The following is a 26,107-nucleotide window of genomic DNA, read 5'->3' as shown; positions in this document are numbered from 1 at the left end:
CCATGGTCTGAAATGGCTTTTCCAAACCAATATTTCTAGAAACAATTCTATGAAAAGCACGAGAAAGCAGGAAAAGGAGGAAAAGTAGGTCGGAAGGTGCTGCCTCTATTTATTTTTTTTTTTACTGTTTAAAAGGAAACGCGTTTTTTTTTGTTGGTTTTTTTTTTTTCATCTAGAAAAGGTTCCTCATCCCTGGGAGGGAGGGAGAAGCCACCCGGCGCCAGGCAGACCTTTGGTCTGGCATTGAGCAGCTGCTGCACGGCAGAAGCAGGTGACTAATTAAGTGGCCTTCATTTGTGGCACGCTGCCTAGAGAAGGGGGACGGGAAAGAGCCTGAAAGCCGCGGAGGTGGCTTCAGGGTCAGGCTGGAAGTGTCGAGGAAGAGCTGGGGGGGCTTTAAGTGGGGAGAGGGGGCGTGAAATTGAGCAGTGAAGAGCAAATGAAGGTAGGAGTGAAGCTGCAGGGCCCTGCATGTGTGTGGGGAGAGGGAGGAATCAAGGGAAATGAACAAAATCTTGGGGATCACAAAGAAGTTTGGGATGGGAGAGGTGCAAAGCAGCACTTCAGTTTGCTGCTGAGTGAGGGATTAGACTCCTGTGGGGAAACTGAGACACGAAGGATGCCAGACAGTGTCATGCTTGTTTCTGTCTCCCCCCTGGAAAGACGTCAGTGACGTTTCTGGTTCTGCTCTGAATTTCAAAGATTTAGAGGGATTGTTGTTCCCAGTGTCCCCGGGGCAAACTGGGTCCCCATGTCTGGACCATAGCAGGGGGAGAGGAGGGGACCAGGGGAATGTCAGCCCTGCAGCCCCCACCGAGTGAGCTGAATTCAAAGGGAGAAAATCAATTTCCTTTCCCCCCCCAGGGGAATGTCTCGCATGCTGAGAGATGCATAAAGAAACAAGGCCCTACAAGGCGACCCAGAAGCAGCCAAAATGTGTGGGGGGGTGGGTGGCTGCTCCTGGTTGAATGCAGGGACTTGCTCCCCACTGGCTTGGGACTGATCCAGGGGGATTTGCTGGAGAAATGAGTCCAGGAGATGCTGAAACAGCTCCTCGTAGGAGGTGTGGGTGCGATGGACCATGACCTTGGGGTTCTTCATCCCTCCCTGCCACAGTTGTTAATCCACGGGTGGCTCTGCACAGATCCTCGTGGTCCTGATCTGGGAAGTGTGAATTATCCATGTTCATGGTGGCCCTGTGGACTCAGCCACAGTTCTCAGTAAGGAGGTGGGGGAGGCAGGGGAAGCACAGAGCAAAGCCCACCACTGCTCCCACCGGCATTCCCAGCCCTGTCGAGCTGGAGCATCCTGGTTTTGTGCCTCCCACCCTAATAACTCAAAGGGCTGGGGGCTCAGATGTGCTCCATTCTTGAGAGGTCCAAGGTTGGGCTGCCAAATCCCAACTGGAGTTATTGTCAGGATGAGCACCGTTATCCACGTTACCAATGGGTTTTATGGACCTTGGGATGCTGAAACATGGAGGGCAAGGGGAGGTGAGGGCATTTTTTGTGGACAGCATGTTCTGGGTGCTGTTGTCTTCTGAAATGGCAGGATGGGCTTTCCAGAGCCCAGCTGCCGAGCTCGAGCTATGGGAGATGATGTTGGGAAGGAGAATCCCAGTGGCAAAAACACGTCCCTGAGTAAATGTCTATTGATCTGTGCCTTGGGGTGAAGAGGACGAGTGGCCGCGCTGCCCCGAGCAGCGGTGACATCTCGGCACTTGGTGACTCTAATTGAATGTAATTATCTGGTCCCAATTTTCCTAAAATCTTCTCAAAGTCTCCTGAAATTAGGGACCATCGATAATGCTGCTCTGTGGGGTTTTGGGCTGGCGTCAGCTCTCAGAAGTGTGATTAATTTTTTACCAGCTAATCATATTGCTCCGGCAGGTTGTCAGCCACCGATCTGTCGTCTCTCATCAATAATGAACCACCCTGAGCAGCTTTTTCCCCTTCCAACCTCCTGCATTATTCACTGCCAGGGCCTCATCCAACAGGGGGGAGGCAGGGATTTAATTGGTGTATTTTGGAATTACTTGTAGGAAGGGGGATTGGGATGGGGAGGCAGGTGGTGGGTGAAGGAGGAGGTGAAGGTAGGGTCCAGCACGGCTTGGGAGGTTTGACTTTGCATCTCTCCTTTGGCATCTCTCCATGTTCCTCACCTTGGAGGACTTCTGGGAAAGCAGGCAGTGGCTCTGGTGTCCCCTCAGTCATTATTAGGGTGCTGCTGGTGCCAAGAAGGTCCCATCCTATAGCCTGATCCATCACCAGGGAAAGATCTAAGCACCCTGAATGCCCACAGAAGGGTGGATTTGGGATGTGCAGGATCCCCAAGCCCACCAGTCCTCTCCCAGCCACTGGATGGGGAGGCCACATTGTTCTAGAGCTGGCACCAAGTGGAGCCAGTTGATCGTGGCACTGCCTCTCTAATGTTCCTCATTTCCATGGTTCTGGGCTAAAAATCACCACATTTGCATTTAAATGGAGGTTTGGGAGTCTGTAAATCCCCATTTTTACTTTTTTCTTTCCAAGTGAGAAGGCCTAATAGTTGTTTAATCACATTGGGATGAGGCCCCTGGCGCATCTCCAATCCAGCAAGGAGGGAGAGAAGCATCAGCCCCGTGGTAGGGGAGAGCTCTCCTGCCTGCTCAGCAGCGTGGGGGTAAACTGAGTCACTGGGATTTCCCTAAAAAGAAAGGTTCTTTTAAGAAATAAAGGGGTTCCCATGAAAAAAAGAAAAGAAGATTCCCTTGGAATGGAGGTGTGAAAGCAGTCAGGGAGGGAGCAGGGGCTTGGGAAGCTGGTCCAAAGGGATCCAGATGTTTTGGGATGATCCTCCTGCATCCCAGCCAGCAGCTGTCTGTCCTTGCATCTCTGCCAGCCCAATTTACTGGATATGGGAAGAAACTCCTGAGCTGCTGCATGTTTGTTCAGCTCCTTTGAGGCCAGGAAATGGCTCGGAGCGAGGTTGGCAGTGGAGCATGGTAAGGACTGAATCTGCTTAATAATAATTAATCATAATAGTAATAATAATGCTTAGCACTTGTACGGGGCTTTGGAAAGATGAAGCTCTGCACGGCTGCTGGGTAATCCTCTAGGATTAAGAGTTCCTGGAGGAAAAGGTGGGAGAACATCCCATCCTTGAGCTCCTCTCTCTCTGTATCTGCCCCCGGGTGTTCTTGGGGCACCACGGGGGGGGCGCAAGCAGGCAGGGAAAGCACCAACATCTCCCAGAAGCAAGCAGGATCGGGGCAAAACCACTTGGTTTTTGCAAAGATCCATCCTGCACCCGGAGTGACACCATGGTGGGATGCACCCCAGCATGGGCTACCACAGGACCAGGCAGGATCTGGCCCTACTGCACCATTAACTGTTTCCAGGGCAAAAGTTAGCTAAGAGGGATGGGGAGGGTGGCATGGGTGGGACACGTGCTGCCTGCTCATGTGTGAGAGCTGACATTTTGGGTCTGGAGCCACCTGTCACTAGAGATTGACCACCCGGGCCAGGACAAGTGCTGTGCATGGCTCCCATCTTCCAGCAAAACCAATTTATCCCAACCAAAGTCCTGGGGTTTCAGGCCAGTGATCTGCAGCTTTTGGGTTCCCGGGGCCACCATCCATGCATAGGACTTGTCCCCATTCTCCCTGATGTTGGGGATCCGTGTGGTTGCTAGCCTGGGAGCTGAGACCTGAAGCAGCTCAGTGCAGTGGGAATGGTATAACTGGACTTTTCCAGGGGAAATTTAGCCCTTTCATAAGAGACCCCCCCCCCCCCTCCCCTAGCCCTTGCAAAGCCTCTGGGTGCACCAACATGGTTCTGGGTGCCCCAGAACAGTTTTGGGTGCCCCAGCACAAGGCAAACCATTAAGCACAACCTTTTACCAGGGGAGATTTTTCTTTTTCCTTTTAATTAAATTGTCTGAGGAAGCCAAGACACAGACAGAAAGAGACTGAGACTGTAAATAGTATAGAAAAAAAAAATAATAAATGAGAGAGAGAGAGCGAGAGAACCGGTTGGGGAAGGTGGAAATGCCAGGTGGAGCCATACAGAGGAGGAGGAAGAAGAGGCAGGCAAAGCTTCACGTTAGCTCCAGGATCACTGTTAGGGTGAGTGCCAAAACTAGTCTGAAGCCGCAGTGGCTGGTAAGTGAACCTAGGCAGGAGGAGAAAAGGGTTGGGAAGTTCAGGAGCTGGGTCTTGACACTTGGGTTCAAAATAGAATGGGGCCACCACCTCTTTTTTTCTGGGGTGGGGGGGAGATCCCCATCCTAAACTTGCTATGGAGGTTGTGTGGGACAGGCAGCAGGTCGAGAGATGCTGCACCCTTTTGGTGCTAAGGGGAAGGACTTGGGGCCAAGTAAGGAGAGATGGCCAAGGTCTTGGGGCCATGCAAGGAGAGATGGCCAAGGTCTTGGCACCATGGAAGAAGAGATGTTCAAGGGCTTGGGGCCATGCAAGGAGAGATGGTCTCTTCATGGTCCTTCTCTCTCTGAGGGGTTTTGAGTGGAAATACTGGTGCCCACCACTACTCACCATTGGAGTCCTCTGTTCCTCTGGGAATATTTGGGTTTTCTAATGGGAAAGAAATAACAGAGAGATGGTTTTACTGGGGGGGAGGTCGGGAGATGAGTGAGGATGTATGGAGGAAGAGGTGACCCCCCTACCAAAAACGATGAGCCGGGTGTGGGTGTCGGTGGAGCCCAGGGGGTTCTGGGCGGTGCAGCGGTACATGGAGCCGTTGAGCTCAGCTGGCACTCGTTCCAGCACCAGCTCCTTGCCATCATGCTCAGCACTGCCATCGAGGAGCCTGCTCCCCACCCGTGTCCAGGTGAAGAGGGGCTCAGGGAAGACTTCGTTCTGTGGGGAGATGGGGAGAGGTGAGCTGGGTGAGCAAACCCCACACCAGTGTAGGGACTGTGATGGTTCAACCCAAGGTCACCAAGCCAACCATGCAAAGTGGTGGTGTGGATGCAAGGCTGCCCATTGGTGTGGCACTGCCTCACAGCCATGGGGCTGGATGGGGATGCTGACCTGGAAGCCCTGCACCAAGATCCTCACGGTGTCTCCGACACGAGCTCTCGTCGGGGTCATCGTGATCTTCGGGCCCTTGGGAGCGACTGCAAGGGAATGGGGACAAGAAGGGGCATCAGCCAAGAGGGGTTCCTGGAGCTGGTGGGTGCCCTTGGCTGGGGTTAATAACAGTTACTAATGATAAAGGAGAGGGGGGTGCTGATGGCTGGGTGATTGATGGGCAGGCTGACAGACATCCAAATGATTGATAGACAGGTAGGCAAGGACCCAGCAGGCAGAAGAATAGGAGGACTGCAAGATTGATAGACAACTGTAATGGGATGCATCAGTGGTGAAGGACACAGCTTCTAATGAAGGTGTGAAAATGCAGAACTGAGGGCATTTTTTTTGGACAGTTGTATTCTGGGAGAGAGCGCTCATTGTGGGGAGGAACAGATAATGGAGGACAAGCTATTAGCAGGAGACCTGCTGCCCTCCTTGTTGGCTGCCAACCTCTTGTTGACCTCCTTGTTGCCACCAACCTCCCACTAATTGAGGGGGTTGATGAGCTGGAGGAAAGGAGATGGAACATCAGCAAAGAGAGGCTTGTGCGCACTGAAGCCTGAGCCAAAGATGGGTGAAAAGCCAATGAGGGAAAGCTCGCCAGGAGATGGTCCATCATTGCTGATGCAGTGAGCCAAGTGCCCTACCTGGCCAAGAACACAGCCCAGTCTTCTCCACCCAGCTAAAGGGAGGAAAGCTAGAGCAGTCAAACCAGGAGGTACCCCAAAGCTGGGGCGACCCCAGTGGAGAGCTCAGCCTTTTCTGTCAGGGAACCAGGAGTGAGTAGAGGACCCCCAGCCCTACTTGAGTCCCACTAAATACTCTTGTTCACCAGCCCCCATCGTGTCTTTGGGAGCTTCCTCTCTTGTAGGGTCCTGGGCATGCTGGGAACCAAGGGGCAGCCCTGGCCTCAGTCCCACCACCCTACCACAGCTGGGGCCTCATCAGCACCACAGGCTGCCCCTATGCAAGGGGACCCCCCCCACCAGCAATCCCCACTGGGATGAGTTGGGTGGTCACGGCCAACAAGAGTCATTGCAAATCAGGGTCATGGCATGTCCTCAGGTCTCTTGGGACTGGGTATAGATGGATGGAGGTGAAGTCAGTATGAGAGGAAGGTGTCGCCACCCTGGTCCAAACATGACCCCAGTCTAGAGGAGCTCCTCTATCCCATCCTCTCCTCCTCCATAGGAGGTAACATTCAGAGGCTGCCGTCTTCCTCATCTTTCCTGCAGGCAACAAAGACCCACCAAACCAATGTCCACCACCCCCAGCTTAAACACCCTCCCTGCTCATCCCCACACCCACCACCACAGCCCTGACCAAGGGCAAAACCCCCCCTCCACAACTCAGGTGTGGTGGCCAAGCTTACCAAGTGTCACCTCAGACTGCATGGGCATGGAGAGCGCCGGGTGCTTCACCTCGCAGCTGAAGAGTGCCTCGTTGTCAATTTGGGGGTTCAGGGTCCAGGTGAGGGTGGCCCGCGCCTCCACCGTCCCGTCGCTCAGCGGCGCGTGCGTGTGGCGGAAGTAGTAGATGGGCTCGGCCACGTGCACCCACCGCGGGAATTCCCGGCTCACCACAGTTTCCGGGATGACCTCGGTGACCGGATCCCTCTCGGCTGCCAGCCCCCGTGGGGGGTCTGCTGTGGCCAAGAGTTGCCCACCTCCCACCCCTCCTTCAGCTGCCAGAGATTTGGGCACCTTGGTGTCATCCAGGTCACGGTGAAGGAGGTTACGGGGTGCCCAGTTCCCGGTGCCGACCGGCGGCTCCGGGAGAGGGGTGGCCTCAATGGGTTCTCCATCCCTCTTGAAGTACACCTGTGTGGGGACAAATGGGACAGGGAGGCTGGTGGGGACAGCCACCACCCTTTGCACAGGGCTCCTTCCCAAGGTCTCCAAGGAAAGCTGCTGTAGGGCAAGATGTGGGGAGCAAGCAGCTCTTTGCCTTATTTTGCCTCCCAAAGCAGCATAGATATGTTATATATATTTTATATAGATATGTATTTTTGATGCTTGCTTCATACACGTATACATATATATGAAAGATTCAAGAGGCTGGGGGCTCACCAGGGGGGCGGGCTTGCCACCAGAGACCACGCACACCAGGGTGAAGTTCTGAGCCTGGTAGCGGCTGAAGGGCGCTGGTGTGTCGGCAGCGAGCACCGAGATGGATGTGGGAGGAGCTGCCAGGGAGCAGAGCCAGGGTCTTAGCACAGGGTCCTCAACACTCCCCCATCTCCATCCCCCATCCCTATCCTCATCCCTATACCCATCCCCACATGCATCCTTGTCCCATCCCTGTTCCCGTTGCCATTCTCATCCTTGTCCCCATCTTTATCCCTGGCCTTTTCTCCATCCACATCTTCGTCCCCATTCCTGTCCCCATTCCCATCCCTGTCCCCATCACCATCCCTGTTCCCATCACCACCCCTATCCCGTTCTCCACCCACATCTTCATCCTCATTCCTGTCCCCATTCCCATCCCTGTCCCCATCATCACCCCAGTTCCCATCACCATCCCTGTCCCTATACCCATCCCCATCTCCAGCCCTGTTCTCATCCCCGGCCCCATCCCTAGGGATGGGAAAATGAGCCAAATCCCTATTGTCCCCCACCCTCAGACCCCACATCCCTTTTCCCTCCACTCCCCACCCCCCCAGAGAGGGGCTGCGCTCACCCATCACATTGAGGAACACGTTCCCAGATGCCAGGACCACTTTCTCCCGTGTGGCTCGGTCATAAATCCCCACATGACACTCATAGGGACCATTGTCCGAAATACGAACCTCAGGAAGGCTGGGGGGGAACAGCCAGGGCTCACCTCTTGCTCCCCCTCCATCCCAACCCCATTGTCCCATGGGATGCAGCCGGTCAGCACCCGGATGCCGAGGCGTCCCATGGGCTTGTTCTTCACCAGCGATGGGGATCAATAAACTATTAATAAGTGCCAAGGCTGCAGGAGGGAGCTGTGTAATGTGTTTTAACAGCTGGAGTTTACCAGCACTGACAGCTCTTCAGGAGGGGAAGTGATTCCATTATTGAAAGGAGAAGCTTCCAGGTGGGAAAGGCATCACTGGGAGCAGGAACCTGCCACACATGGACGTTTGACCCTGCCAAGTGCTGGTGTGGGTGGGATGGAGGACTTGGGGGATGTAAGGGCTGAGGTAAAGCATGGTGATTGGAAAGCATGAGAAGCCCAAACTCGAGGGAAACCCAGAAGGCACATTGATGATGTGTTATCTAGACCCTTTGCATCAATATCTTGTCTAGATCTTTTATCTCGATACTTTGTCTAGATGTGCAAAAGGCTCTCTGTTGCTGGAGGCAGAAACTCCCACACCAGCTGCAAAGGAGCCACTTTCTCGGTTGGCATCATCCCATCTCACCAGCAACATCATCCTACCTCACCATCCAGAAGCATCATCCTGCTTTGTCAGCCAGAAATGTCATTCCAGCTCATCAGTTCTACCATCCCACCTCACCACCACCACCATCCCACCTCACTAGCAACACTGTGCCACCTCCCAGCATCCCACCACAGCAACAAGATGGGAACAATTCCCACACGGAGCACCCAGCAAACAACCTCCACCTTAACCCTGACACTTTTCCTGACAAACCCAGGTGTGCACCTCATGGGGCTTCCTTGGCCAGGGGGAAACACAATGCTGGCTCTTCAGATCCTTTCCACAAGCTCCTGGCTACCTTCCCGTGCCTCCCCCTTGCCATGCAAGATCCCACCAGCACAAACTAAGCCCCCATCAAAGCAAACAGTCACTTGGCAGCTCCTTTTAATGGCCAAGACACTTTCAGCTGAAGCTTCCACCATCTGGTCCAGCCTCTAATTACCCACACATGGAACAGGAAATAATCCACACCCTTCGTTAGTGGCTTCCATCTTCACCAAGCTGGGAAACTTCTCCCTCCTGATGGATGCCACTCACCACAGAGGACAAGCCCTTTTGGGTTTGAGCATGGATTTGGGTATAAAATGGTCTAAGTTGGTCAGTTTGAGGTTTAGATGTTGGGCAGGGAGAGGAGAGAAGGGCTTGCAAAGCCAAGTCGTGTCCTTTGTGTCCTCTAAGTATGGAAATCAAGGGGAAAAAAAACATAAATCCTATAGATATTCATAAAGCAGTGACTTCCTTGATGAGGGTGGGGTTTTTTTAAAACAGAGGAGGGGAAAAAGAAAAAGAAAGAAATAATTGAGAAAAGAAGGCAGGGCTGGATATCTGCCAGCTTTGCTCTTCACATCCGAGCGGGCGGCGTTCAAAGCCGGGATGAAAAGAGGCAGCGGCGGCCGCGCTCTGCACCGTGCAGATAAGAGCTGTGCTGCTTGGGATGACACTCCCTGGGATGGCACCAACATGCTCACTCCATGGAAAAGATTAAAATCAGGAATAAAGAAATAAAGAAATAACCAGCAGAAAATACAGAAGGGTAAAATGAACTGGAGAGGAAAAGCTGAGTGGGAATTTCTGGGGAGAGAGTGACCCATCGCCAAACCTGGTCCTTCCCCAGAGCCTGAAAAACAGCAGGAAACCCCCCTAAAAAAAACAACAACCCCAAAAAGCATCAAGCCAATGACCCAGAAAACAACCCTTTTCATACCCTCTGAGAAACATCTCCTTTCTCCCCAGGCTACTTGTTGCTTTCCTCTGCAAACAACTGTGTGAAAAGACTTTTTACCACCAACATCCTTGGCTCCATGGCTGATTTGCCGGCACCGCGCCGATGGTTGCCAAGGCTTTTAAGTCCTTGGTCCTGGGGCTGTGAAATTTTCTGCCTGCAAATTCTATTAGTTCTACAGTACCCGGTGAAAAGGGAGGAAAAGACTCACAACCAAACCAAAACAGAGGTTTTGGAGCCAGAAAAAACAGCTGCTTTGCCTCTCCAGGGTGGTGTGATGGCCTCATCCCTTGCTCAAGGGATGCTCATGGTCGGGATGTCTCATGCACGGGGGGATGTTTTATTCTGGTTTAATTGCTGATTTTCCTGGTGCTCCCTGCTTGAGGAGAGCTGGGTTGATGGCAGGAGAGTGAGGTTGTTGAGTTAGGGAATGTGTAATCCCTTCGGGAAGCAGCCAAAACATCCTCTAAACAATAATTAGTCATGTCAGGAATTTGTACAACATCCCAGCACGCAGCTGAGCAGAGCCTGTGCTGCATGGGGAAACAAAACCTGAGGAGTGGAGCAGCCTCTGAGCATCTCCTGGTGCTTCCGAGCATCCTCTGAGCCTGACCCTTCTCTGAACAAGCCCCTGAGCAACCTCCAGCTTCTCCTGAGCATCCCCTGAGCAACCTCCAGCTTCTCCTGAGCATCCCCTGAGCACCTTCAGCTTCTCCTGAGCATTCCCTGACCCTTCTCTCAGCAACCACCCGAGCAGCCTCTGAATATTGCCTGAGCAACCCCTGAGTATGCCCTAAGCATCCCCCTGGGCAACACCTGAGCACCTCCAGCTTCTCCTGAGCAACACCTGAGCATCTCCAGCTTCTCCTGAGCATCCACTGATCATCTCCAGCTTCTCCTGAGCAACCCCTGAGCATCTCGAGCATCACCAGTTCCTCCAAATAGGCATTGAAAAGCAGCCAGCACATCAAGGGAGGTGACATCAAGGTGACTTACCGCACGGTGGACTGGTAGACCAGATCTTCCCTCTTCCTATAATTTTCCATGTGGGAGAAATTGGTGGAGAACATGGCATCGAAGGTGAAGATCTTCTGCTTGATGGTGCCACCATCAGTCACCTGCAAAAAAACCCAACAAACATATACAGGATCCTTGTGATCACTTTTCTAAATGCACGAGCAGCTTTGAGCCTGCTTTTTAAATTATAAATAGATTTTTATTTTCAAAATATTTTCACTTTAAAGAGATTTAATTTTTTAATGCATTTTTACTTAACAGGTTTATTTGCAAAATTTCTATGAAGATAGCAATAACTATAATTTCTTTATTATTTACCTGCTAAAACCCACGTGTTTCTGTCCTGTTATCATATTGTCAACTCCTGTCTCCAGCCCCAAGCTGGGATTGTCATTTTTAAGTGGAAAAAGGCTCTTTTTAGGACTGGGAAGGACTCATTCCTTCCCTGTGTTCCCTCAGTGCCTTCAGACTTATCCCCCCTCTTCTGAGAAGCCAAGATGAGGGTTAAACAAGGAGGAAAAGGCAGATTGAAAGGGATCCAGGTGATAGAGGCACATTTTGAGGCTAGAACAGCTCCAATCAATTCATTAGAAGGTTAAAATGTTTGTTTGGTTTTTTTTCAAAAAAGACCCAGGAGAAGGGAATTTCTGGGGATTAACCCCTCAAAACCAGCATTTCTCAGGATGAAACCCCTCCTCCCACCCCCCCCCAGCGCTTCTCATCCTTGGGCAAAACTCAACTTGGACTAAAAAAAATGTTCCCTTTTTTTCTGGTTTTGTTTTGTTTTGCTCATTTTGAAAGGCAAAAAGGAAGGGAAGAAGAAAAACTGTCACTCCAAAACCACCTCCTGAAATTTATTGTCCAGGGCTGAAGCTTTTATGGCAAAGAAAATACTCGTTGGGACAGACGTGAGATGAAGAACTGCAGGAAGAATTATCAGAGCCATAAATCTCCAGCCTTGGGAACAAAGGGAAATTTCCTAGGATGCATCCGACATTTCCTGACTTTTCCTTCTGTCCTGGGGGAGGAAACCTCAGAGCTGCTCTTGGTGTAGCAGCTCAAAGGGTTTTCCAGGCATTATTTTTCAGGGAGATCTTTTGCTCCAAGGAGGGATCTTCAGGGCATGGGGAAAGGTGGAAAGACATGGAGCAGGAGTTTGCAGCCACAGGTTTCTCAGCTGATCTGGACAGAGGTGGGCAAAGCAGGAAAACGTTGAGCTAGATCCAAGGATGGGAATGGGAAAAATTCAGCTCCCTCACTCCACTGCTCATCCTCCCGGGACCTCTCACATCCCCCCAGAGATGAATGGGAAGGGAAGTTGCTGCATCCTCTGGGAATTACAGCCAACCAAGAGGTTGCTATGAAAAGGCAGAGAGAAAACAGCCTCTCTCCAGGGAGAAGACCTAATTCCAGCTTTTCATCTGCACCCCAGGGTCATTTTGGTATAAGTGGAGATATTATAAAGTTGTTGGTGACCCCCCACAGGGCAGTGAGAGGGGTCACATCTTGCTGGGGAGAAGGAGGAGAATTCCAGAACATCCAATGGTGATTGTCCCAGATGATGTTGCCTGCACCAGGAGCAGGAGGAAAAGGGGCATAGGGAGAGGGAAAAGCACATTTAAGGCACTGGGAGTTGAGGTTGCCTGTTGCAGTATTTAGAAATTTGAGGAAAAACCTTATTCCTGACAAAAAAAAACCCCACCCAGACCACACGGTGTGGGGAGACATTAACCTCCTGCTCCTTCTTGCTGGTGCAGTGAGAGCCCCCCTGCCACCTGTCCCACCTCAGCAGTGACCCAAGATACACTGGAACCAGGAATATTGCTGGACACTCCCACAAGGATGCTGGAAGGAATAGATAAGCACCCAGGAATGACAGTTGTGGTACCAAATAGATGGGGGAGAGGGATTCTGGGGGACAAAGTGGGATGGATGTAAAAGGGTAGGAGGTCTGCAGGGCATCACCTGGGAGGGTGAAGGGTGATAGACTCTGGGTCTGGACTTCTTCTATCAGCATCATCCAGAATGTACACCTTTTTTCCAAGGAAGAACACCGCAAAGGAGGAAATGCAATGCTTGGTCTGCTCTGGGAGGAGCACCAGGATTTGCAGAACCCGCCACCGCAGCTGCTGGGAGAAATGCATCCTGCTGCAAAACCCCTTTTTTAGCTTTTTTTTTTCTGCCTCACTCCCCAGCTTGAGCATCTGCATTCTGCTGGCTGAAATCCCTTCTCCCACCCCCAGATTGCTGGATCTCCCCCCTGCAGGGCTGGGTCCAGTTCTGAGGTCCCCAACATAAGAAGGACAAGGAGCCATTGGAGCAAGTCCAGAGGAGGCCACAGAGATGATCTGAGGGCTGGAGCAGCTCTGCTCTGGAGACAGGCTGGGAGAGTTGGGGTGTTCAGCCTGGAGAAGAGAAGGCTCCAGGGAGACCTGAGAGCAGCTTCCAGTGCCTGAAGGGGCTCCAGGAAAGCTGGGGAGGGGCTTGGGACAAGGGCTGGGAGGGATGGGATGAGGGGGGGATGGATTGAAACTGGAAGAGGGGAGATTGAGGTTGGACATGAGGAGGAAATTCTTTGCTGTGAGGGTGGTGAGACCCTGGCCCAGGTTGCCCAGGGAAGCTGTGGCTGCCCCATCCCTGGCAGTGTTGAAGGGCAGGTTGGATGGGGCTTGGAGCAGCCTGGGCTAGTGGGACCATGGTGCCCATGCAGGGGGGTTGGAACTGAGTGATCTTTAAGGTCCCTTCCAACCCAAACCATTCCATGATTCAATGATGTTGGGATTCCCGGAGCTGGAGTGTTGTCTTCAACACGCTGTAATAAAGAGCTCAATAAACTCTGCTGGCACTTGTGACCTTCTCTCCCCCCTGAGCGTGAGGAATTCAGTGAGTTCCCCACACTGACATTTAAATGATCATCACCCAGGCGTGGAGATGACCTGACTGGCGGGAGATGAATGGCAGTATCCCGACCTCTCACAGTTCCCAATCCAGGATCTCTCCAGCACTGGCTTTGCTCAGGTTTTAGACAGTTTCTCCACAGCCATAAAACTTAGGATTTTTGTCCCTTTGGTTTATAAATCAAAGGCACGACCCGCTGTGAGTTGCTTGGAAATTTGAAGCTGGGGGGTGGTGGTTGTGAATATCTAGGAGATGTTTTCCAGGAGCCAGAGGGAAAACACAGCATCCTGGTGCCTCTCTCCCTGCTCCTCCCAAGCATTCCCATGGCAGCATTCCAGATTTGCCATGGCTCTGGGCTGTCCAAGTGCTGGAAGGGTTTGTGACAGCCTGAGCACATCGGGTGCCCTTCACTTTGCTCTTCCACTCTGTCTTCCCCCCCTCCCCTGGAGGTGATGCTGCTGCCTGTGACTTTATCACTGTCACCAGCTTCAGAGCCACCCCGGGTGATGCCCACAAAGTCTCATTGCTCCTAATGGGCAGTGGCAGAGGGAACCCCCCTGGGGACATCACTTTGTCACCATCCATCAAGTGACTCCAAGCGTTGCCACCAACATCTGTAACACATCAGTCCCTGCTCACCATGGTCACGGGAGCCCCCAGGGACTGTGGTGGGAGGGGAACACACACCACCAGCCCCATGAGCCCCAGGATGGAGGGGAAGGCTCTGCAGTCCCCAAGCACCAACATGGGAGCAGCAGAACATGAGCTGCTGTGGGAAGGGTGGGGTGAAAGGCCTGCAGAGGGGTGGGGGGACCTGCAGGGTCCTGCTTTATGTCCCTGTGCCCCCAAATGCCACTTAGTGGGTGCTATGGAGAGAAGCAGCCATGCATGGGGGCTGTGGGAAGCAACGTCCACACAGCATGGGTGCTACGGACAGCCATGCCCATACCCCATGGGTGCTACAGGGACCAATGTCCACACCCCAAGGGTGCAGACAGCAACACAAGCCCCAGCTCTGAGGTTTTTCTCCTTCTTATTAATTATCCTGAGCACCAAACCCTAATTAAAAGGAGTAAAGCAACTCCCCTGCCCCAAGGCCTCTCCATCACCGCCAGCTCCCCCTGCACATCCCCTGGCCCAGCCTGTGCCCCCAGAAGCAGCAGAATGGTGGGAACGGGAAGGCTGCTGTCCTCCAGGAGGCCATGCCCAGCTCTCACTTGCCACCAAAGACTTGTAGAAACACTTTTTTAGCAGTTCCCATCATGTCATCCATGTCCCTGGCTGTCTGCAGCCTTTTTTCCCTGCCAGATGTCTGCATGGAGCCACGACAGCCACTCCAAGGATTTGCCCTCCCTCCCTCTCCTGCTTCTATGATGATGATGATTATTATTATTCTTTCTCGCTCTGCACTGCTGCAAAAAGTAATTTTCTCCCTCCCTGTCCCTTGCTGCAATGTGGCACTGACCATAATCATCAGGTCTCCAGCAAGACCCCCGGGATGGAGCCAGCAAACAGTGTGACAGCTCCGTGTTCGTCCGGACTCGTTGCAAACTCGTTTGCAAAGATGCCACAATCCTCATCTCCTGGAAGGGTGTTTGGGCTCTTTGCTCAACGTGCAAAGGGTTTGGGTCCATGTTTGCACATGTTCTCAGGCAGATCACACCTTCTGGAGATGAACGATATTAATTAACACCTCAGCAGATGGTGCATGTTCTTGTTTCTGCTGTCAAACAGGCCCTTTGCTCATCCTGAGGCTCCTCGAGGCTCCTGCGTTTCATGTTGGTCCATTAATGGTTGGATGCGATGATCTTAAAGGTCTTTTCCAACCTAATTTATTCAATGTTTCTAAGTGCCCTGGGGCAGTGGCTCACACCAAGGGGTTTCCTGCCCCAGTGAAAACTTGCTGCCACCCTGCTCACCACCCCTCAGCCATGGGGACCCAGGGGAGCTGCTGGAAAGGGGAGCTGGGAGAGGGGATTGGTTTGCAGCTCTCTGAAGAACCCAATTTTGAATGAGGGAAGATCCCAGGAAAGGAGAAAAAGGGAAGGGGTAAAAACCTGGAAGAAAAGGGGATTTATGGTGCTAAAAAGAAAAGCTGGGTTATTTTTTTCTCCTCCCTGGTTTCTCAGGGTGCTCAGTCTTCCCGACGCATCATCCTGCTCAGCCTCCCCGACGCATCATCCTCCAGCATCCCTCCATGCTGGGGGGATTATGCAAATCCAGCCCCAGCTCCTGAGAAAGTGGGTTAATCCAATATTACCAAGTGGAAAAGGGAAGGAAAAACCCAGCCGAGACAGAAACACTGATGGAAGGAAAACCTCCTCCCCAAAAGAAGGGGGAAACTGAGCCAATTGCAAGGTGCCGTTCAGGGTCTGGGACAGGTTTTGGTTTATATTTTCCTATTTCTCTGCTGGCATCTTCTACACACCTAAAATACACATATTTATAGCCAGGACTTGATGGAAATACTCATGTGCACTCACCACGCTCCAGCAGCTGAATATATATCAGGCCAGAGAGCACCTTCCCCTCCTTATAAATCTGCCTGGATGAGAAGAAGAGCTTGAAGGCAGAGATGCTCCTTGTTCAGGGAGCAGAAACAAGACACTAAACTCAAGAAAAAATCTCTTAAAGCAAAGGGCTGCCACTTCTTCAAAGGCCACCAACCCAATTAGCTCTTTCTTGGCCTCCTCCATGAGCAAATGTGAGAGCAAAGAACTGAGGGGTTTTTTTCCCCATCTTGGAAAACTTGTTAGTTTTCTCTGATCCATGAGGTTTTTATTAATGGTGGTAGCTTATCCAGAAATTCCCTGGAGGAAGCCAAAAATACCACTCTGGGCTGTTATACCTGAGGCTGGAGCCAGGCTTGGTGAAGATGAGGGTGGTGTTGGTGGGGGAGAAGCTTCAGCCTCCAAATCCCCCCTCCTCACATAAAACCAGATGCTCCAAGTCTTGCTTTGCATCAGCATCCTTCACCCCTGCGAATTTTGGGGACAGGGCTGAGAAGGGGAAAGGTGTTGGGGATGGCTCATAGCTGAGCTCTCCTGTGAAGACCCCAGCACTGCTCCCCAAGGCTCAAACACCTTCAGATCTGCAAAATTTCCCTCGCAGCATGAAAACCACCTCCTTTTTTTTTTGCATCATTTCACACCCACCATGAAACACCTCTTTGCACAGCGGTGCCCACCCAGCCCCCTCGGCGCAAACCCCCCCAGGACCAAACCAAGCCTTCAAACCCCAAGTCCACATGGAAATCCAAACAAAACACCTGGAGAAAGCCTCACACAGCCCTCAGGATGAGCACAAAGCTGTTTGATATCCCTCTCCCATCCAGTTTTTCCACTGCCAGCCTGCCTGTCTGCTTCACCGCCTCGATATTCCCATCAGCAAGAGCCGCCGTCTGCCTTTCCCTCCACCATCCAGCCTTGACCTTCTGCTGTAGAAGAGCAAAGCACCTGGGTGACTTCATGGCCCTGTCCCAAGGGCAGGGAGATGGCACCTGCCTCCTCTTACCCGGTACCAGACAATTTCTCTCATCTTCCCATCCGTCTTGAAGTTGCACTTCAGGGTGACAGCGTCTCCTACTACCACGGGTGGCAGCGGCTCGATGCTCACGGTCAGGTAGGCTGGAAAAGTGCAAAACAAAAGGAGGAAGAAAGAAGTGTGAGTTGCCTGAGGGATGGGGTAGGGGGACAAGATACTGTTCTCAGGTGGTTTTATTGGATTAACAGCTCTGCCATGAGGGGCAAACTCTAGCTCCATAGAATGGTTGGGGTTGGAAGGGATATTAAAGACCATCTAGATCCAACCCCCCTGCATGGGCACCATGGTCCCACCAGCCCAGGCTGCTCCAAGCCCCATCCAACCTGCCCTTCAACACTGCCAGGGATGGGGCAGCCACAGCTTCCCTGGGCAACCTGTTTCAGGATCTTACCACCCTCACAGCAAAGAATTTCCTCCTCATGCCCAACCTAAATCTCCCTCCTCCAGTTTTAATCCATTCCTCCTCATCCCATCCCTCCCTGCCCTTGTCCCAAGCCCCTCCCCAGCTTTCCTGGAGCCCCTTCAGGCACTGGAAGCTGCTCTCAGGTCTCCCTGGAGCCTTCTCTTCTCCAGGCTGAACACCCCAACTCTCCCAGCCTGTCCCCAGAGCAGAGCTGCTCCAGCCCTCAGATCATCTCTGTGGCCTCCTCTGGGCTCTCTCCAACAGCTCCAAGTCCTTCTGATGTTGGGGACCTCAGAACTGGCCCCAGCCCTGCAGGGGGGTCTCACCAGAGCAGAGGGGACAATCCCCTCCCTGGCCCTGCTGGTGACACAGCCCAGGACACGGGTGGTTTCTGGGCTCCAGTGCCCGGTGCCGCCTCCTGTTGAGCTTCTCATCCACCATCACCCCCAAGTCCTTCTCCTCAGGGCTGTTCTCCATCCATTCTCTGCCCAGCCTGGATTTGAGCTTGGAAAGATATTTGTGCTTTCCCACCTGCAAACTCAGTTCCATCCTTTATACTGGTATATTGGCTTTGACTTTGCCTTCACCATCATCTGCCCCACATCAGTTCTCTCCCCATTGCAGAACAAGTCCCTCCATCCAAGCCTTATTTGAAAATCCTTTAAATTACTAATTTCTCACAGGAACAGGTCCAGAAGATTAATCAGAGGGTGTGCAAAGCCCAGTCTGTGGTTTTACAGCCCAGCCTTGTCTGACATTCTGGGTCTCCCACAACTCCCCCAGAGCCGGATGCAGGATTTGTCCTTGGAGCAGAGGGGAAATCCAAGCATGGATGGCTCCATCTGGCTGTCTTCTTCCCATTTCCTCTCGATTTGCTGCAAGACTCTTGTGGGAACAGGGAGCAGTCAGGGTCAGGATGACAGAAGAGTTCATTGCTATTTTATTTTCCACTGTTTCCTCCGGCTGCTGGAAGATGCCAGATTGACAGCTTGGCAGATCTGAGCCTTTCTTGAGCATCCTTGTCCTGACTGCACCCATTTGACACCATCTCCAGCCAGCACACCCCAAAACAGCCCTTCAGGCCCTTCAAAAATCCACATTTTTAAAAAAAATTATTGCTTGACTCAGGTGGAAAAGCAACACAGAAAAAAAACCTCAGAGAGCCCAGAAAACGGGAGCAGGTTTGGGGGCTGCAGAAACATCCCTGAAAAAGGGAAAGGTGATTTTTTTTTTTTTTTCCATCCCCAACCACTGATTTGAGGTTCTCATCACTTCAGAAATAACTTGTTGGGAGGGTTTGTAATGAATCTGAGCCCTGACCTGCAGGAGAGCACACTGCAAGCACACGTGCCTGCTGCCACAGCAAGGCAGCGTGGCCTGGCATACTGAGCACTCCCAAATCCAAGAAACCCTCTTTGTGCTGGTTTTGGTTTTGGTTTAGGGGGCTGCAAAAGCAGGTTTGCTGCTCGGTGTGTGGAATTTTTTTTGGGAAAAAGGCATTTTTTGGGGTGGAGGGGGTGCTGGAGAGGACTTGGCAGCATTGCACAGCGGGTGTGTGGGGTGGGGGCTAAATGAAAGGTTCTTTTCAATGAACAATGAGCTTTAAAATCAGCTTTCCTCCCCCCTGATTTCTATTATCCATTTTTAATTTTCTTGGTCAAAACAGGGGGTTTAATATTGCACCTTTTCAACTCCAACCTGACACCACTCTCCCTGCTGATGGGGACACAAATCCTCACCAAAGCCACCTTTGTTCAGAGCCAGCTTCTTTCAGCCTCTCTCCTGGCCTGGACAGGATTGATTTTAACAATTTAAAACAGGGATTAAATCCCAGTGGCTGCTGAGGCCACACTCAAGTCCCTGGCATTTGGGGCTCTGCATCTGCCCAGAGGAAACTGAGGATGGATTTGAGCCTGGGGACAAAGCCTCCATGTGTGTGGAAAAGCTCCCAGCACTGGGAAATGTTTGATGAGATTCCACCTCCCTCCTGCCCCCCAGCATGGATCAACTGGGAGGTTAAATCAACTGGTGGGTGACAATGACAGGGTTAACATTGCATTTTTCCCTCATGTCCAAGAATTACTGAGATCCAGGAGTTCCCAGCTTGTAACTGTGTCATTTTCTGATGATTTTCCATCCTTCTTCCCATGGGATTGCATTTCAGACCATGAGCTTGGCCATGGAGCATTCCCAGCCCAGCTGATGCTTAGATGGTGCTTAGACCATCTCCTGGTGTTTGGTGGCTTTTTATAATAAAAAATAGTTAATCTTGGGGTGGCCACAGCCACTCACATCTGCTCTTGTGCAGCAAATACCTGGGCACAAGCATTTCCCCAAGCAAATCCCTCTGCAGATACATCCCAAATTTGCATCTTCTAGATGTTCAAAGAAGCGAAAAATGGGCTTGTTTGTTTGTTTGTTGCTTTGCTCCCTACACATGTTGCAAAACCACTTTGAGACAGGAGCCCACCAGCTCCCACCTCTGCACCCAATAATGGAAGAACATCAGGTCCTTAAAAACATCCCATCACCACAGGATGATCCTGCATTTCTTCTCCAGAGCAGAACCTGCTGGAAAAGCCAAATCTCTGGATCTTCATGATTTATTGCACCAGTGCTACTGGGGTGGAACACGGACATCACAGAGGGCTGATGCTGGAGCCCCAAAGGTGCCTGGAAGGGGAGGGAAGGTGAAAGCCCACCTGCGAAAAGATCATCAGCTGCCCAAATCCAGAGCAAAACCTCTCCAGAAGAGGGGGAAAAGAAGGAGAAAAAGATTGAGAGGGAGAGCAGAAAGAAACAGATGCACAGTTCCCAGAGGAACCAGTCTCCCAAAATGCCAAGGATGTGTGGAAGAGAGGGGTGGAAAAACAGGAAAAATAAATCCAGATGCCAACAAACTAAAGCAGGGATCCAGATGGAGCCATCTAAAACCTGCTGTGTTGATGAGTGAACCTCATTCCTCGTCCCCCCCTTCCCTTTGCTTTCCGGCAGCGGAGGACGGCGACGTGACACCAGGCCTCAAAATCCCTGGTTTTGTCCCTTGGTTGGATTTACAGAGGAGAAGAAACCAGCAGTGACAGGAATTGCTGAATTTTAAGCCATTTTAAGAGCTCTCAGCACTGGATTTGCACCTCCAAAGGAGGAGCCTGACCCAACCCCTCCAGCACCCTCCCCATCAGCAGCATCAACCGCATCCCAAAGGCAGCGCCGAGTCCTGAAGCTCCTCTCTTTCCTCTTTGGTCTTTTAAAATAAGACATATTTCATAGTGAAAGCTGTGCTGGGCCACCCTCTGATTATATTCTGACCTATGGAAATTCAACTCTCTGATTAGATGGCATCCCTGGGGAGAAGAGAGTATTTTTGCCAGCAAGTGGTGGGAATTCATGAGCCATCCTGTTTAAGGAAGGGGGGGAACAGAAAAGGAAAAGGGAAAAAAAAAAAAAGAAAGAGAAGGGAGGGGGGAAGGGAGAGATAAATGAAATGTCCTTTTAAATCAGGAGTGACACATTAATAAAAGGAGCACATTGTAACATGCTCAGAGCTTTCAATTACAAAGGAGCTGAGAGGGAGGAGGCAGGTTTCACCCCGGCCCCGCAAGCAGAGGATGCGGCTGGATGATCCTACCCAGCCCTGTGTTCTGCCTCCTTTGGAGGATCCTGGCAGGGGGGTTGGCACGTGAGAGCAGCCAGGTGCCCCATGGAATCATGGAAACGTGGAATGGGTTGGGTTGGAAGGGACCTTAATGCTCATCCAGTCCCATGGGCAGGGACACCTCCCACCAGCCCAGGCTGCTCCAAGCCCCATCCAACCTGCCCTTCAACACTGCCAGGGATGGGGCAGCCACAGCTTCCCTGGGCAACCTGGGCCAGGGTCTCACCACCCTCACAGCAAAGAATTTCCTCCTCATGTCCAACCTCAATCTCTCCTCTTCCAGTTTCAATCCAACCCCCCTCATCCCATCCCTCCCTGCCCTTGTCCCAGGTCCCTCCCCAGGTTTCCTGGAGCCCCTTCAGGCACTGGAAGGTGCTCTAAGGTCTCCCTGGAGCCTTCTCTTCTCCAGCACCCCCAACTCTCTCAGCCTGTCTCCAAGCCTTTCATGTAGGCCTTGGAAATCTCTCAGGATGGAGCACACATGGCTGAACCCCCAACAAGAAGGCTGAGCTCCCCTCTGTCCTGTTGATGGGGGAAGCAGGAGAGCAGCTGGGTGGGCTGAAACCAGCCACCCAAAGGCAACCCACCACACACCCCTGGGTGCCCTTGAAAATCCTGGGGTGATGGAGCCTCTTGGAGTGTCCCAGCACCACAAAGCAACCCTTCCAAATCTTCTCCACATGCCTGATATTTTAAAAGCCACATCTAAATTAAATATTCATTGATTAATATGGACCAGTGCTCCCATTCCCTGATTTCCTACCTCCCAGTGCTTCCCAAAAAACCTAAATTCAAACTGATGCTGGGCTTCACCCCTCTGGGACATGTCTCCAAGTTTGGACATGTCCCCAAGGTTCAACCTATCCCTATCCTTGCATTTGGGGACAGTCAAGAGGTTTCCAGGGATCAGAGCAGAGCAACGCATTGGGTGGAAGGGGAGGACACGTGGGGACACAGCTGTCCCATCTGTCCCCTCATTCTTCAGGTGCTGACACATCCCCCTCAGTGGAGGGGGTAGGGTGAGATAATATTAACACATCATCATTTTAATCAGCTTGTGATTAGCAGGGCTCATCCATAATTCACACCAATTCCTTCTGGCACGTGCTTATCCAAACCAGGGAGGTATTTTGGGGTGCAAATACAAGGAGGGAGAGGGAAGGAAAAGGGTCCAGGACCCCCCTTAATCACCACAGGGCTGATCTGCATCACTTTCCAGGATTTAAGGCTGCTGGAGGAGGCATTTTGCCCCTTGCAGAAGAGGGGCTGGGATGATAAAGGCTTGCAAATCACCCCCAAAGAACCCCAAGGAGAGATCCATTGCTCCCCATTCCCAACCAGAGGAAGGTGAGAGCCAAGCATGAGGGGAGATCCCCAGCATGGCAAAGCTTCACGGCCACTTTTGAAGCCCTGGGGGCAGGGATGTCACCTCTGGGGCTGAGAAGCATTGAGCAAACTCGCTTTGACTTGCAGCACTTTGCAACATCTTGTTCATTAAAGATTAAACACCAGCAGTTGCTCCTGTTCCTGGGAGAACAGCAAATACCTTCTTCCTCCCTCCTTCCCCAGCTCCAGTGATGCCTTATTTATGACATCCCATGGCTATTTCAAAGACTCATTACAGATGGAAGGGACCTCAGAGATCAAGTTCCAACCCCCTGCCATGATCAGGGACCCCTCCCTCTAGATCAGGCTGCACAGAACCTCGTCCAACCTGGCCTTAAAAACCTCCAGGAATGGGGCATCAACAACCTCCCTGGGCAACCCATTCCAGTTCCTTACCACCCTTAGAGTGAAGAATTCTTAATATCTAACCTAAATCTCCCCTCTCTCAGTTTAAAACCATCACCCCTTGTCCTATCACTATCTTCTCTGATGAAAAGCCACTCCCCAGCTTTTCTGTATATTTTCAATTATTTCCTGTATGATTTCCAAGTATAATTTGAAGGGCTGCAAGGGGCATGAACTGGTGAAGGATCCACATCTGTCCCAATTTGGCCAGAATCTGTTGAACCTTGAGCTTTTCCTCTTGGAAAGACGCTGCCCTAGGTATACTTTAAAAATAAATAAAACAAAGGAATAAGTGTTTCAACACAGGTTTGAAGACAGGGAGTGGGATGGGAAGTGACAGAAGGAGTCAGAAACCCTTTTTCAAAGGAGATGATCCTTTTAAAAAAGGGAAAAAACAGGTTGGGAGGGGTAGGGAGGAGAACCTGTTTTCTGTTTCTAAAGGCATAAACTGCTTGAGTTTTCCTTGAATTTCCAGCCCATCCTTGGAGAAAACCAAAAGCTGAACATCCCCTAACCCACCTTCTGCCCGCTCCAAAATCGGGCTGATTTTTGCAAAACGAGGCTGTTTCACAAAATAAAGCCAGGAAAGCAGCATCCCCTGCTGTGAGGAAGAGCCCTGCTGGCAGGGAGCAAATTGTATTAATACTCTGTAAATAGGATATTAACAGGCCAACCAAACAATTAAGAGCCGGTAATTAAAATTCGTCTTCCTTCACCCAGCGGTTGTAGGAAAGTACAAACATTTCATTAGGTGCCTCTTACCTCGTCCATTTGCATAAGTGGGAGGAAACACTTTGCAGCTGTACCTCTAATCATTCTTTGTGGGAGTTGCAAGACCAAACCAGCTCCTTGCGCAACGTGAGCCTGCAATGTGAGCTTGAAACCCAGAACCCACCGTGTCCTGGGCTGTGTCACCAGCAGCGTGACCAGCAGGGACAGGGAGGGGATTGTCCCTTCTGCTCAGCTCTGGTGAGACCCCCTGCAGGGCTGGGAACAGCTCTGGAGCCCTGAGCACAAGAAAGACATGGAGCTCCTGGAGATAGTCCAGAGGAGGCCATGGAGATGATCCAAGGGCTGGAGCCCCTCTGCTCTGGAGTCAGGCTGGGAGAGTTGGGGTGTTCAGCCTGGAGAAGAGAAGGCTCCAGGGAGACCTTAGAGCAGCTTCCAGGGCCTGAAGGGGCTCCAGGAAAGCTGGGGAGGGGCTTGGGACAAGGGCAGGGAGTGAGAGGACAAGGGGGAATGGATTAAAACTGGCAGAGGGAGATTGAGGTTGGACATGAGGAGGAAATTCTTGAGTGTGAGGGTGGTGAGACCCTGGCCCAGGCTGCCCAGGGAAGCTGTGGCTGCCCCATCACTGGCAGTGTTGAAGGGCAGGTTGGATGGGGCTTGGAGCAGCCTGGGCTGGTGGGAGGTGTCCCTGCCCATGCAGGGGGTTGAATCTAGATGATCTTTAATGTCCCTTCCAACCCAAACCATTCTAGGAATGTCTAGGGAAGATGTATAGAATATACAGGGCAGAGGTACAGGATAAGCTTTGGGCCCTTTTTTCTCTAACTAAACAGGATGCAATAGGAGTGTTGAACCTGGCAGGTCCCCTGGATACATCTCGTGTCTTGTTAGCTTTTTGTAATGTAAATGCAGGATTTTAATCAATACATCGATCGACCACGGCCGGTTTGGCCTTTCGACCCCTTTTAAATCAAGATGAACTGAGAAAACCACTTCATCAGGGCTTCTGGGGACAGGCAGGCCCTATGGGGGCTGCTGCAGTTAGAATTTCAGGATCAAAATGTGTCAAAACTACAAAAGGATGAAGGTTCCCTGGTGACATTTTATCACCGTGTCCCAATCCAACATTTTTTGCTTGGTTTCGGGGCCTATAAATGCAAATCAATTTCCAACGATTTCAGTGCTGGTGCCAAACTCCAGTTGAGATGGGACATTTGGACACTGCCCACAGCTTTTATTTTTTGGTTTTTTGTGTTGTTTTTTTTTTTCCTCTTTAAATCCTAGATTTCTCCTGGAAAAAAAAAAATACCCCAGTAAAAAAGCAAATGAAATGAGGCCTAATTTTGTGCCGCGATACCCAACACCCCTCGTGCGCAGCATCTTCAACATCAAGCAATCACAGAAGGGCTTCCCAAAGAGTTACATCAATACATCTCCAGAAAAAACAATTTTTAGGCCAGTTTTTTCCTCATTATGAGCACTACAGTCCTTTTTTTTCTATTATTCTTGAGGGCAGAGACTGGTTCTTCTACACCAGGCCTATAGTGAAGGCCTGGCATGGTGCAGCAACACCAGAGGCTGCAGAGAAACGATGAGCGAGGCTCAAAATGGATCATGCTGAGCTAAAAACATGTTACAAACACTTGGACTCAGTGGTGTTTTCATGCACGTCAGCACAACCTCAGCACAGTCAATGGTGTCAGATACAAAAAGGGAAAGTTTGGGCCAATCTGGGTGTGCAAATGTAAGGGGTGGTTTGGGGCGTGGGAGCCTTGGGATGCTCCTTCTCCCCCTCCAATACCCACCTCCTGCCCTTTCTCCACCTCCTCTTTCCAATGGCATCCTGGCTGGTGTCAGCACTGGTGTGGCCAGCTGGAGCAGGGCAGGGACCATCCCCCTGTGCTGGGCACTGGGGAGGGGACACCTCAAATCCTGGGGGCAGGTCTGGGCCCCTCAGGACAAGAAGGACATGGAGGGGCTGGAGCGTGTCCAGGGAAGGGCAAGGGAGCTGGGGAAGGGGCTGGAGCACAAGTCTGAGCAGGAGCAGCTGAGGGAGCTGGGGGTGTCCAGCCTGGAGACCAGGAGGTGAGGGGAGACCTGCTGGCTCTGCAGCTGCCTGAGAGGAGGTTGGAGCCAGGGGGGGTCGGGCTCTGCTCCCCAGGAACAAGGGATGGGACAAGAGGAAATGGCCTCGAGTTGTGCCAGGGGAGGTTGAGGTTGGATCTTGGGAACAATTCCTTCCTGGCAAGGGTTGTCAGGGCCTGGCCCAGGCTGCCCAGGGCAGGGGGGGAGTCCAATCCTGAAGGGATTTCAAAGCTATACAGATGTGGTGCTGAGGCACATGGGTCAGTGGTGGCCTTGGCAGTGCT

General features: G+C 51.7%; 1 protein-coding gene across 2 annotated transcripts in view; it reads right to left on the bottom strand.

Moving 5' to 3' along the window:
- Window positions 1–3,887: 3,887 nt before the first annotated feature.
- IGSF21 (immunoglobin superfamily member 21) overlaps window positions 3,888–26,107 on the bottom strand; it is a 36,631-nt gene continuing 14,411 nt past the window's right edge. The window contains exons 2-10 of one of the 2 annotated variants that reach the window (XM_051637526.1): window positions 17,131–17,243; window positions 10,699–10,820; window positions 7,751–7,869; window positions 7,141–7,256; window positions 6,444–6,891; window positions 5,030–5,115; window positions 4,663–4,855; window positions 4,532–4,570; window positions 3,888–4,151 (exon numbers count right to left, since the gene is read on the bottom strand). In XM_051637526.1, coding sequence (XP_051493486.1) covers window positions 4,078–4,151; window positions 4,532–4,570; window positions 4,663–4,855; window positions 5,030–5,115; window positions 6,444–6,891; window positions 7,141–7,256; window positions 7,751–7,869; window positions 10,699–10,820; window positions 17,131–17,243 — 1,310 coding nt within the window. In that variant the 3' untranslated portion in view covers window positions 3,888–4,077. Of the gene's footprint in view, window positions 4,152–4,531; window positions 4,571–4,662; window positions 4,856–5,029; window positions 5,116–6,443; window positions 6,892–7,140; window positions 7,257–7,750; window positions 7,870–10,698; window positions 10,821–12,684; window positions 12,816–17,130; window positions 17,244–26,107 lie in introns of those variants that run through there. The other variant, XM_051637527.1, reaches the window with a different exon arrangement.

The sequence above is a fragment of the Apus apus genome, chromosome 20, assembly GCF_020740795.1.
Source record: "Apus apus isolate bApuApu2 chromosome 20, bApuApu2.pri.cur, whole genome shotgun sequence".
Classification (NCBI taxonomy): Eukaryota; Metazoa; Chordata; class Aves; order Apodiformes; family Apodidae; genus Apus; species Apus apus.
The sequence above is the reverse complement of the archived record's forward strand: the minus strand, read 5'-3'. Positions and strand labels throughout refer to the sequence as shown.